Source organism: Hyperoodon ampullatus (assembly GCF_949752795.1).
Source record: "Hyperoodon ampullatus genome assembly, chromosome: X".
Classification (NCBI taxonomy): Eukaryota; Metazoa; Chordata; class Mammalia; order Artiodactyla; family Ziphiidae; genus Hyperoodon; species Hyperoodon ampullatus.
The window spans coordinates 48,228,371-48,243,037 of NC_136913.1; the positions used below are offsets into that span (position 1 = coordinate 48,228,371).

Consider the following 14,667-nt stretch of genomic DNA (forward strand, 5'->3'; position numbering starts at 1 on the left):
GACCGCAGAGACTGGCGTGGGACGCTGAGGCTGCTGCTGCTGCACCCAAGAGGCCTGTTTGCAAGCGCAGGTCACTGTCCACGCCCCCCTTCTGGGGAGCCTGTGCAGTCCGCCACTGCCGGGGTCCCGGGATCCGGGGACGGCTTCCCCGGGAGAGCGCACGGCGCGCCTCAGGCTGGTGCAACGTCACGCCAGCCTCTGCCACCGCAGGCTCACACCGCACTCTGTACCCCTCACTCCCCCCGGCCTGAGTGAGCCAGAGTCCCCGAAGTGGCTACTCCTTTAACCCCGTCCTGCCTGAGTGAAGAACAGATGCACTACGGCGACCTTCACGCAGAGGCGGGGCCAAATCCAAAGCTGAGCCCTGGGAGATGTGAGAACAAAGAAGAGAAAGGGAAATCTCTCCCAGCAGCCTCAGAAGCAGCGGATTAAAGCTCCACAATCAACTTGATGTACCCTGCATCTGTGGAATACACGAATAGACAACGAATCATCCCAAATTGAGGAGGTGGACTTTGAGAGCAAGATTTATGATTTTTTCCCCTTTTCTTCTTTTTGAGAGTGTGTATGTGTATGCTTCTGTGTGAGATTTTGTCTGTATAGCTTTGCTTCAACCATTTGTCCCAGGGTTCTATCCGTCTCTTTTTTTGTTTCCTAATAATTATTTTTTATTTTAATAACTTTATTATATTTTATCATACTTTATTTTACTTTATCTTCTTTCTTTCTTTTTTCCTTCCTTCCCTCCTTCCTGCCCTCCTTCCTCCCTCCCTCGCTTCTTTCTTTCTTTCTTTCTTTTTCTTCTATTAATTCTTTCTTTCTACTTTTTATCCTTTTTATTCTGAGCGGTGTGGATGAAAGGCTCTTGCTGCTGCAGCCAGGAGTCACTGCTGTGCCTCTGAGGTGGGAAAGCCAACTTCAGGACACTGGTCCACAAGAGACCTCCCAGCTCCACATAATATCAAACAGCAAAAATCTCCCAGAGATCTCCATCTCAACACCAGCACCCAGCTTCACTCAACGACCAGCAAGCTACAGTGCTGGACACCCTATGCCAAACAACTGGCAAGACAGGAACACAACCGCACCCATTAGCAGAGAGGCTGCCTAAAAACATCATAAGGCCACAGACACCCCAAAACACACCACGAGACGTGGACATGTCCACCAGAAAGACAAGATCAAGCCTCATCCACCAGAACACAGGCACCAGTCCCATCCAACAGGAAACCTACACAACCCACTGAAACAAACTTAGCCACTGGGGACAGACAACAAAAACAATAGGAACTACGAACCTGCAGCCTGCAAAAAGGAGACCCCAAACACAGTAAGATAAGCAAAATGAGAAGACAGAAAAACACACAGCAGGTGAAGGAGCAAGATAAAAACCCACCAGACCTAACAAATGAAAAGGAAATAGGCAGTCTACCTGAAAAAGAGTTCAGAATAATGATAGTAAAGATGATCCAAAATCTTGGAAATAGAATAGAAAAAATGCAAGAAATAGTTAACAAGGACCTAGAAGAACTAAAGATGAATCAAGCAACGATGAGCAACACAATAAATGAAATTAAAAATACTCTAGGGCTTCCCTGGTGGTGCAGTGGTTGAGAGTCCACCTGCCGATGCAGAGGACACAGGTTCGTGCGCCAGTCTGGGAAGATAACACATGCCGCGGAGTGGCTGGGCCCGTGAGCCATGGCTGCTGAGCCTGCGCATCCAGAGCGTATGCTCCGCAACGGGAGACGCCACAACAGTGAGAGGCCCGCGTACAACAACAACAACAACAACAAAAATACTCTAGGTGGGATCAATAGCAGAATAACTGAGGCAGAAGAACGGATAAGTGACGTGGAAGATAAAATAGTGGAAATAACGAGTGCAGAGCAGAGTAAAGAAAAAAGAATGAAAAGAACTGAGGACAGTCTCAGAGACCTCTGGGACAACATTAAACACACCAACATTTGAATTATAGGGGTTCCAGAAGAGGAAGAGAAAAAGAAAGGGACTGAGAAAATATTTGAAGAGATTATAGTTGAAAACTTCCCTAATATGGGAAAGGAAACAGTTAATCAAGTCCAGGAGGCACAGAGAGTCCCATACAGAATAAATCCAAGGAGAAATACGCCAAGACACATATTAATCAAACTGTCAAAAATTAAACACAAAGAAAACATATTAAAAGCAGCAAGGGAAAAACAACAAATAACACACAAGGGAATCCCCATCAGGTTAACAGCTGATCTTTCAGCAGAAACTCTACAGGCCAGAAGGGAGTGGCAGGACATATTTAAAGTGATGAAGGAGAAAAACCTGCAACCAAGATTACTCTACCCAGCAAGGATCTCATTCAGATTTGATGGAGAAATTAAAACCTTTACAGACAAGCAAAAGCTGAGAGAGTTCAGCACCACCAAACCAGCTTTACAACAAATGCTAAAGGAACTTCTCTAGGCAAGAAACACAACAGGAGGAAAATACCTACAATTACGAACCCAAAACAATTAAGAAAATGGGAATAGGAACATACATATCAATAATTACCTTAAATGTAAATGGACCAAATGCTCCCACCAAAAGACACAGATTAGCTGAATGGATACAAATACAAGACCCATATATATATATATATATATATGCTGTCTACAAGAGACCCACTTCAGACCTAGAGACACATACAGACTGAAACTAAGGGGATGGAAGAAGATATTCCATGCAAATGCAAACCAAAAGAAAGCTGGAGTAGCATTTCTCATATCAGACAAAACAGACTTTAAAATAAAGACTATTAAAAGAGACAAAGAAGGACACTACATAATGATCAAGGGATCGATCCAAGAAGAAGATATAACAATTGTAAATATTTATGTACCCAACATAGGAGCACCTCAATGCATAAGGCAAATACTAACAGCCATAAAAGGAGAAATCGACAGTAACACATTCATAGTAGGGGACTTTAACACCCCACTTTCACTAATGGACAGATCATCCAAAATGAAAATCAATAAGGAAACACAAGCTTTAAATGATACATTAAACAAGATGGACTTAATTGATATTTATACGACATTCCATCCAAAAACAACAGAATACACATTTTTCTCAAGTGCTCATGGAACATTCTCCAGGATAGATCATATCTTCGGTCACAAATCAAGCCATGGTATATATTAGAAAATGAAATTGTATCAAGTATCTTTTCCAACCACAACGCTATGAGACTAGATATCAATTACAGGAAAAGATCTGTAAAAAATACAGACACATGGAGGCTAAACAATGCATTATTAAACAACCAGGAGATCACTGAAGAAATCAAAGAGGAAATAAAAAAATACCTAGAAACAAATGACAATGGAGACACGACGAACCAAAACCTATGGGATGCAGCAAAAGCAGTTCTAAGAGGGAAGTTTATAGCAGTACAATCCCACCTTAAGAAACAGGAAACATCTCGAATAAACAACCTGACCTTGCACCTAAAGCAATTAGAGAAAGAAGAACAAAAAAAACCCAAATTTAGCGGAAGGAAAGAAATCATAAAAATCATATCAGAAATAAATGAAAAAGAAATGAAGGAAACGATAGCAAAGATCAATAAAACTAAAAGCTGGTTCTTTGAGAAGATAAACAAAATTGATAAACCATTAGCCAGACTCATCAAGAAAAAAAGGGAGAAGACTCAAATCAATAGAATTAGAAATGCAAAAGGAGAAGTAACAAATGACACTGCAGAAATACAAAAGGCCATGAGGGATCACTACAAGCAACTCTATGCCAATAAAATGGACAACCTGGAAGAAATGGACAAATTCTTAGAAATGCACAACCTGCCAAGACTGAATCAGAGAGAAATAGAAAATATGAACAGACCAATCACAAGCATTGAAATTGAAACTGTGATTAAAAATCTTCCAACAAACAAAAGCCCAGGACCAGATGGCTTCACAGGCGAATTCTATCAAACATTTAGAGAACAGCTAACACCTATCCTTCTCAAACTCTTCCAAAATATAGCAGAGGGAGGAACACTCCCAAACTGATTCCACAAGTCCACCATCACCTTGATACCAAAACCAGACAAGGATGTCACAAAGAAACAAAACTACAGGCCAAGATCACTGATGAACATAGATGCAAAAATCCTCAACAAAATACTAGCAAGCAGAATCCAACAGCACATTAAAAGGATCATACACCATGATCAAGTGGGGTTTATTCCAGGAATGCAAGGATTCTTCAATATATGCAAATCAATCAACGTGATACACCATATGAACAAGTTGAAGGAGAAAAACCATATGATCATCTCAATAGATGCAGAGAAAGCTTTTGACAAAATTCAACACCCATTTATGATAAAAACCCTGCAGAAAGTAGGCATAGAGGGAACTTTCCTCAACAGAATAAAGGCCATATATGACAAACCCACAGCCAACATTGTCCTCAATGGTGAAAAACTGAAAGCATTTCCACTAAGATCAGGAACAAGACAAGATTGCCCACTCTCACCACTCCTATTCAACATAGTTTTGGAAGTTCTAGCCACAACAATCAGAGAAGAAAAGGAAATAAAAGAATCCAAATCGGAAAAGAAGAAGTAAAGTTGTCACTGTTTGCAGATGACATGATACTATACATAGAGAATCCTAAAGATGCTACCAGAAAACTACTAGAGCTAATCAATGAATTTGGTAAAGTAGCAGGATACAAAATTAATGCACAGAAATCTCTGGCATTCCTATATACTAATGATGAAAAATCTGAAAGTGAAATCAAGAAAACACTCCCATTTACCACTGCAACAAAAAGAATAAAATATCTAGGAATAAACCTACCTAAGGAGACAAAAGACCTGTATGCAGAAAATTATAAGACACTAATGAAAGAAATTAAAGATGATACAAATAGATGGAGAGATATACCATGTTCTTGGATTGGAAGAATCAACATTGTGAAAATGACTCTACTACCCAAAGCAATCTACAGATTCAATGCAATCCCTATCAAACTACCACTGGCATTTTTCACAGAACTAGAACAAGAAATTTCACAATTTTTATGGAAACACAAAAGACCCCGAGTAGCCAAAGCAATCTTGAGAACGAAAAATGGAGCTGGAGGAATCAGGCTCCCTGACTTCAGACTATACTACAAAGCTACAGTAATCAAGACAGTATGGTACTGGCACAAAAATAGAAAGACAGATCAATGGAACAGGATAGAAAGCCCAGAGATAAACCCACGCACATATCGTCACCTTATCTTTGATAAAGGAGGCAGGAATGTCCAGTGGAGAAAGGACAGCCTTTTCAGTAAGTGGTGCTGGGAAAACTGGACAGGGACATGTAAAAGTATGAGATTAGATCACTCCCTAACGCCATACACAAAAATAAGCTCAAAATGGATAAAAGACCTAAATGTAAGGCCAGATACTATCAAACTCTTAGAGTAAACCTAGGCAGAACACTATGACATAAATCACAGCAAGATCCTTTTGGACCCACCTCCTAGAGAAATGGAAATAAAAACAAAAATAAACAAATGGGACCTAATGAAACTTCAAAGCTTTTGCACAGCAAAGGAAACCATAAACAAGACCAAAAGACAACCCTCAGAATGGGAGAAAATATTTGCAAATGAAGCAACTGACAAAGGATTAATCTCCAAAATTTATAAGCAGCTCATGCAGCTCAATAGCAAAAAAACAAACAGCCCAATCCAAAAATGGGCAGAAGACCTAAATAGACATTTCTCCAAAGAAGATATACAGACTTCCCACAAACACATGAAAGAATGCTCAACATCATTAATCATTAGAGAAATGCAAATCAAAACTACAATGCTGTATCATCTCACACTGGTCAGAATGGCCACCATCAAAAACTCTAGAAACAATAAATGCTGGAGAGGGTGTGGAGAAAAGGGAACACTCTTGCACTGCTGGTGGGAATGTGAATTGGTACAGCCACTATGGAGAACAGTATGGAGGTTCCTTAAAAAACTAAAAATAGAACTACCATATGACCCAGCAATCCCACTACTAGGCATATACCCTGAGAAAACCATAATTCAAAAAGAGACATGTACCAAAATGTCCATTGCGGCTCTACTCACAATAGCCCAGAGATGGAAACAACCTAAGTGTCCATCAACGGATGAATGGATAAAGAAGATGTGGCACATATATACAATGGAATATTACTCAGCCATAAAGAGAAACGAAATTGAGCTATTTGTAATGAGGTGGATAGACCTAGAGTCTGTCATACAGAGTGAAGTAAGTCAGAAAGAGAAAGACAAATACCGTATGCTAACACCTGTATATGGAATTTAAGAAATAAAAATGTCATGAAGAACCCAAGGGTAAGACAGGAATAAAGACACAGACCTACTTGAGAATGGACTTGAGGATATGGGGAGGGGGAAGGGTAAGCTGTGACAAAGCAAAAGAGAGGCATGGACATATATACGCTACCAAACATAAGGTAGATAGCTAGTCTGAAGCAGCCGCAGAGCACAGGGAGATCAGCTCGGTGCTTTGTGACCGCCTGGAGGGGTGGGATAGGGAGGGTGGGAGGGAGGGAGACACAAGAGGGAAGGGATATGGGATCAGATGTATATGTATAACTGATTCACTTTGTTATAAAGCAGAAACTAACACCATTGTGAAGCAATTATACTCCAATAAAGCTGTAAAAACAATATTAGCATAAGGGAGAACTGAGTGAAGAACATACCAGAACTTCTGTAGTATCTTTGCTATTCTGTTAGTAGCAAGTTATCTCTAAATAAAAAAGAAAACTAAGTAGTAAAGGAGTAGTATCCATGTTGCTTGCTATTCACAACCCTACCATTTCTTTCAAACAAATCTATATTTAACAGCCCTTTCATCTTTTCACTAATTCCGATCTCCAAGCCTTCTTCTTACTGACTATAAACTCCCTCTACTGTAAGCTTTATGAAAATGGTGCCTGTGTCTGATTTTTATCCCCATTACGTCCCTAGCAGCACAGTTCTGGTACACTGTAGGTACTGAATATTTATTTGTTGAATGAATGAACAAATGAATGAATCATAGCTATGTGTACTGTATTCATTTCCTATTGCTGCTATAACAAATTACCACAAATTTAGTGGCTTAAAACAACACAAATTTATTATCTTCCAATTGTAGAGATCAAAAATCCAAATGAGGGCTTCCCTGGTGGCGCAGTGGTTGAGAGTCCACCTGCCGATGCAGGGGACACGGGTTCGTGCCCCGGTCCAGGAAGATGCCACATGCCGCGGAGCGGCTAGGCCCGAGAGCCATGGCCGCTGAGCCTGCGCGTCCGGAGCCTGTGCTCCGCAACAGGAGAGGCCACAACAGTGAGAGGCCCGCGTACCGAAAAAAAAAAAAAATCCAAATGAGTCTCTCTCAACTAAAATCAAGGTGTTGGCAAGGCTGTGTTCCTTCTGTACGCTCTAGGGAAGAATCTGTTTCCTTGCCTTTCCCAGCTTTTAGAGGTTGCCCACATTCCTATCACTGCAACCTCAGCTTCCATTGTCAGATTTCCTTCTGACTAATGGCCATCCTTCCTCTCAAAAGGACCCTTGTGGGACTTCCCTGGTGGTCCAGTGGTAAAGAATCCACCTTCCAAAGCAAGGGACGTGGGTTCGATCCCTGGTCGGGGAACTAAGATGTTCCCACATGCTGCAGGACAACTAAGCCTGTGCAGCACAACTACTGAGCCTGCACACGTCAACGAGAGAGCCCGTGTGCCACAAACTACAGAGCCCACACACCCTGGAGCCTGCGCGCCACAAACTACAGAGCCCGCACACCCTGGAGCCCATGCGCCACACCTAGAGAGAGAAAAACCCGCACATCACAACTAGAAAGAAGCCCGCGCAGCGCAACGAAAGATCCCGCGTGCCGCAACTAAGCCCCAACGCAGCCAAATAAATAAATGAATTTTTTTTTTTAAAGGATCCTTGTGATTACACTGGGCCCACCCAGATAATCCAGGATAATCTACCTATCACAAGATCTTTAGTTTAATTGTAGCTGCAAAATCCATTTTGCAATGTTATGTAACATATTTATAGGTTCCAGGGATTAGGACATGAACATCTTTGGGGTGCAATTATTCATTCATCCAACTAGATGTATCAATTTGTTATCTATCAAGCAGTTAGTTAGCTCAAAACTAATTCATTGAACTAACTGGGGAAATTAATGGTATTTCCCAGACCAAGTCTGTCTCCTGCCACTCTCACCCTTTGTCATTTTATGAAAACATCTGTCTTTGGTTTATACTTAATAAAGTTATGTGACTAGCTTTTAAACAAAGCAACTAGAACATACATAGTTAAGCAAGTTTTATCCCTCCTTCCTTCGATGTAATCATTCTTTGCCTATGACAGTATTGCACTTTGAGGGCTGGGTCTGATGAAGACAGTGGGAAATTAAAACTGAATAACACTATTTAGGGTGTGCTTATATGTAATGAAGCATTTTCTTGTGTAGCTCTAACAGAATCTGGAATCACTTCCAAGAGGGTCATAACAAAAATATTTTAAGAGAAAAAATATCCCAGAGTGAATACTTTAGACAACAATATTTATTCAGAAACAGAAATTCTAGCATATATTTTTAATTACTTTTTCCTTTATTGGAAATTCAGCTATTTTCACATTATTATCTAATTCTAATTTCACAATTAAATGTACATCTGCCTAAAAATATACTTCTCCCCAAAGTGTTTTTATTTGATAAATGAAAATAAAACAGAAACAAGTTCCTCCACAATTTTGATAAGATACTTTAGGCATGGAAGTACAGATCTTTAAACTGTTACTTCTACTGCATTGCTTGGAATATATTCACTACTATAATCAAAGTGTATAAGAATGCTCACTCAACACATCAACTTGCTACAGTCAACTATGTCTTTTTTTTAATCTTTCTTTTCAGTGCCATTTTTGGTTCAGTTCACAGACTATAGTTGACTTGTTAGAGGTCTAGTTGTTAGATGTTACTTAAAGAAGGCCTGTTTAATTACCTTGAAAAGCACACAATCACAGAATTTACCCCATAGTGAAGCTTATTACAAGCACAGTCAAATACATTTTAGAAACAGTCAAATAACAAAAAATTTTACATATCTACGATGTTCCTTCAATTGGAAAATAGCGTTATATGAAAACTCAGTTCCATCAAGAAAACAAATGACAAGCATGCTAGCAGAAGTAAAGCAAAAACTGGTTGTGTTTCCATATGTAAAAGCAAGGTGTTGTTGATTTTCACATTGTTAGTGTAGGAGAAAACTATTACAAACTCTTGTGACTGACTCCTAAAAGTTACTAAACAGGTCTTTTAGTGACATGTGACCAGGTCTTTCAACATCATGAACTAAAAGCCTTCTAAATAAAATGTATGACTGACAGCCCTCACTCACAATAAATTACCAATTTACCAAGCAATTACCAAGTAATTTACAAGTTCTTTACAAAGAACAACAGGTTCTTCCCAATAATGCATTAAAAAATCAAATTATAGAAACCATGAAATATGACAAACTGTTGAAATGCAAATGTTTATGGCCAAATCCTAAATCTGACCCACATCATCAAAGGATTTGTTTGTTTTTAACATCCTCAAAGTCAAATATCAGCAGTAAAATCTGTCTCTCCTGGTTCTTTGCACTGCCCTAAAGTCCATGTATTCTAAATAAATGGATATGAGGCTTTTAAGAATTGTTACACAAGGCTCAAATATCTACAATAGGTGGAAATGCCATCAAGAGAAAAAGGTATAAAAACCTTTTTTTGAGCTGTGAATTTCAAATCAAACATGCAAAAGTAAAATTTTAAGAAAGAAAAGAACTGCCAAATTTCAGGGGAGAAAATTAAGAGGTGGTGTGTATGCAATAAAATATAGTTTACATATTTTAATGATGTTAATAAATAGAAAATATATGTCAAATTGATAACAAAAGTATAGACACACCAATTTTATATATTATACACACACATATATATAAACAAAGGTTGGGAAAGAATCAAGAATAATTTAAACATTTAAACTGCTCACTGGGATGTTTTTCAACAAAATTATTTAATTATATAATAAAGAGTAAGACTTTACAGAAAAGATATGAGAAATCGTACATTACAAACTGCATACTACTCACAGGAAAGTAATTAAAAGATGATGCCCTTATCCTTCTGGGATTCTAAATAAGTTAGTTTTTCCTAATTCCAAATATGCAGAAAGTGACATGAGATCCAAAAATTGTATCAACTAAGTCCACTAATTCTGACATTCCTTTCAGAATAGAAGACTGCAATTGCTGTTCTTTGTATAAATGAAAATGTACTTTATTTTTGTAAATTAAAATTTACAACATTTGCTCCACATGAGAGATCCCCAAATCTGGCTATACATCCAATTACCTGGAGAACTTTTAAAAGTAAGTTCCTGTAGGGAATTCCCTGGCGGTCCAGTGGTTAGGACTCTGAGCTTCCACTGCAGGGGCCACAGGTTCGATCCCTGGTTGGGGAACTAAGATCCCTCAAGCTGCACAGTGTGACCAAAAAATAATAATAATAAAATAAAACTTCATAAAAAATATAAATAAATAAATAATAAAAGTAAGTTCCTGGGGCTTCCCTGGTGGCACAGTGGTTAAGAATCCACTTGCCAATGCAGGGGACAAGGGTTTGAGCCCTGGTCCTGGAAGACCCCACATGCCACGGAACAACTAAGCCCGTGTGCCACAACTACTGAGCCTGCACTCTAGAGCCCGCGAGCCACAACTCCTGAAGCCCATACACCTAGAGCCCGTGCTCTACAACAAGAGAATCCACCGCAATGAGAAGCCCGCACACCGCAAGGAAGAGTAGCCCCCCTGCTCACCGCAACTAGAGCCCGCATGCAGCAACGAAGACCCAGCACAGCCAAAATTAATTAATTAATTAATTTCTTTTAAAAAGTAAGTTCCTGGGCCTCACCTCCTGAAGATACTAATTTAGAAAGTCTGGAGTGGATGCCAGGAATCAGTATATATGATATAATATAAAGCTCATGTTGGTGTATTAAGGGAATTCCTCCTCTGATTCAGCTAGCTCTTGGAATTAGTCCCTTATTTCAGTGCTTTTCAAGCTCTACTGTGCATACAAATCACCTGCAGATGTTACTAAGAGGTAGACTCTGATTCAATAGTCTGGGATGAGGCCTAGGAACCTGCAGCTCCAAGTTCCCAGGTGATGTCCATGCTGCTGGTCCAGAGACTACACTTGGAGTAATAAGACCTTATGGGATCTTTCAACCTTTCCACAGGTGAATAATAGAAGGTATCCCCCTAGGCAGTTCCTACCACTAAAATATTTTCAAGTTTTACCAAAACATTCTTTAGCATAGCTAGAGTACACAATTTGCAAAATACTTGACATACCTTCCCTACGTGTCCTACTACCAAGTGAACGGAAATTATCTCCCCCATTTACAAACAGAGTATCACTAAAAGATGAGTGTTACTGCAGTCAAAAGATTTATAATATAAATAAGTACTAGAGATGTAATGTACAACATGCTAAAGATAACACTATTACTGTATGTTATCTATGAAAATTGTTAAGGGAGTAAATCCTAAGGCTTCTCATCACAAGGAAAATATATTTTTTTCTATTTAATTTTGTATCTATTTGAGACGATGTTCACTAAACTTACTGTGATAATCATTTCATGATGTATTTAAGTCAAATCATTATGCTGTACACCTTAAACTTACACAGTGTTGTATGTCAATTATATCTCAATAAAACTGGAAGAAAAAAAGCAAACGACGATAGCAACAGCAACAAAGGACCAGATAGTAAATATTTTACATTTTGTGGCCCCCACCCCAAAAAAAGATGAGTGTTACTGAAATCACAATGCAGAGATTAAATTAAAATTTACAAAATTTTCAATATATATATATGCAAGGATATTGATCACAACCATGGTTATAATAGTGAAATATCGGAGAAAAATCTAGAAGTCCAACAATAGAGAACTGATTGAATAACTTATAAGGGCATCTATTAAAAATAATTATGTAAATGTACAATTACCAGTAATGAAAAGATGTTCATGATAAATTTAAAAAAAAAGTTTTGTTCAAACCTAATAGTACGATTCCATGGGGGTGGCATACAGTCATATATACATTTATGCAAAAGAAAGAGTCCATAAAGATATATACTGAAATGTTTAAAGCATCCTCAAAGTAGTATAATTTCAGGCGATCTTAATGTTTGTTTACTCGCAGTATCTAATATTCCTACTGTGACACAGACCTTAAAATAAAATTCTTAAAGGGTAAAAAGGGGGTAAGAAGAAAACCAAGTAAACCCCACACAGCACACGCACACAGCTTTTAAGAACTACTAGAATGGCTTGACTGCTAGGTAACTTTCATTCCAAAGAGTCGTCAAGGGACTTCCTACACTCGAAGCACTTTGAAAGCTTGTTAAAATTGCAGTCTTGCATCCCACCCCAGACTTACAGAATCTCAGTCTCTGACAATAGTCTCCTGAATCTGCATACAAAGCAAACACTGACAGAGTGTTTTGAAACAAAAGGAGAGTAAAGTTTTTTAAAAAAACAGAAAAAAACAGAGTAAAGTTTTGAAACAAAAGGCTTCCTAGAAATGCAGGGACCAAGACTAAATTTCAACCTATCTAAATGGCAATCTATAGCAAATTCAGAAGGCGTGAAATCATGGTACATACATACACACCTACACACAGAGACCACTGGAATTTGAACAACAAAAAAACCTGTACTTAGTGATTGGCTTTATTTAATCTTAATTTTAAGCATCTCTTGTGAACACTGACCATTTCCCATGAGCTGGCTGAGGTCACAAAGGTTTTCCTTATATTTAACCTACATCTGTCTGAAACTATTCCTATTATAACCCTTTCTATGATGTTCTGTCTCCATTTACTCCTTCATTAGTTACAAGTACCATATAAACATTTATTATGGAAACAAATACCTAGGTAATTCAACTATTCTTCTGATGCTTTCACTTCTCCTTCCTAAACAACATTCCAGTTGACTAAGCTCAGTAGATTCTGGTGATTATTTCTTCCAGAGATCCTCTCTGAGGTAAACTCAAAGGCATGGAGAGGAGTTTATATTACTAGAAGCCCTCAAAGAAACAAGAAAACCATTTCCTGTTCTGAAAAACAACACATGAACCCCCAAAAGTTTGTTGAAAGAAAAAGAGAGATGGGAAATATCATACTGCATATATCCCTAACATATCACACTCTCAAATATTTAGTATAGGGCTTCCCTGGTGGCGCAGTGGTTGAGAGTCTGCCTGCCGATGCAGGGGACACGGGTTCGTGCCCCGGTCCGGGAGGATCCCACATGCCGCGGAGCAGCTGGGCCCATGAGCCATGGCCGCTGAGCCTGTGCTCCGCAACAGGAGAGACCACAACAGTGAGAGGCCTGCGTACCGCAAAAAAATAAAAATAAAAAATAAAATAAAATAAAACAAAATAAAATTTAGTATAACAATCAACTCATAAGGCATAGATTTACTAAAAGTTTTCAAAATGAGACATTAAGAGTTTCGGGAATTTCCTAAGGGTAATGAATTAGGAGCATTTCTCCAAAGAAAGGCAGAAGAGACTTTTTCCCTTTAAAACAGAGGGGAAAACAACAGGAAAAACTAAAGTTTGGCGTGAGTTCCTAAGAGGATCTAACAAAGGAGCATAATTTCAGGGATGTGGGGACAAGTCCTTCGTTTTATTTTAATCCATGATACATTTTAATACTGGATCACTCAGAAGCCCAGGCCAGCTAAAACTGGAATTTATTAAAACCAAGAAGATTGTATACATACCTGCAGCTCACACCAAGCAACCTCAACCCATGTTTCAGTGTCCAGTCCTTTATATACTGTTTTAAATGCTCCTCTTCCCAGCTCTATGTCAAACTTCAGGAATCTGCCACTAGGAGAAGTAGCTACAGCCTTCATTTCTGCTTCTTCTTCCATTTCCTTTTCATTTTTCTCCTTGAAACAATCTTTTGAGGATTCTGACATTCCCTTTGAACATTGCTCGTATTTAACTTCTTGTCTGCCTCTTAGCACATTTGTAGGAAGCTTTTCTACTCTTGGAATATTTGTTGCAGTCTTTATTCTCTCATCTTTGGAGGAAGATTCAGCAACTTTGCCATCTTCTGTCATCTCAACACTCTTTCGAAAGAATCTCTTCCTTTCTATAGTTTCTCCAGAAGCACAGAAGGTACTGTTTTTCTCCTTTAGTCTAGTTTCCACTGTCAAAGTTGCTGCAACCTGACGAACTCTGTTTTCCAATGAAACTCCATCAGGTTTCTCAGAATCTTCTGTGCTAGCTGGCTCCCCTGAATCAGTATCCATTGTAATTAAGGTTGGCACTAAAATTTTTCCTGTTCCACTCTTCAGTCCAGTCGCATCTCAGGTATCAAAATTATCAGAATAGACTTCCTTTTATGTGGTCATATGTTTCCATAGCAACCTGAAGGGGAAAAAAGGATATATTAAAATCACCCCACAAAGGAAATCATTAAGGAGAAAAGTCACCTGACTGTTTAATCCCTTTTTTCTTAATAAGAAGTTTGCTCTTTTTTTCTGTCCA

The 14,667-nt window shown here is 38.8% G+C and overlaps 1 protein-coding gene across 4 annotated transcripts in view; it reads right to left on the bottom strand.

Moving 5' to 3' along the window:
* The window catches only part of WNK3 (WNK lysine deficient protein kinase 3), a gene marked incomplete at both ends in the record, with an annotated part of 136,350 nt that extends 121,921 nt beyond the window's left edge, over positions 1–14,429 (bottom strand). For all 4 annotated transcript variants that reach the window (XM_079727426.1, XM_079727425.1, XM_079727424.1 and 1 more), the window contains one exon: positions 13,893–14,429. In XM_079727426.1, the coding sequence (XP_079583552.1) occupies positions 13,893–14,429 (537 nt within the window). The remainder of the gene's footprint in view (positions 1–13,892) is intronic.
* Between the last annotated feature and the right edge of the window lie 238 nt (positions 14,430–14,667).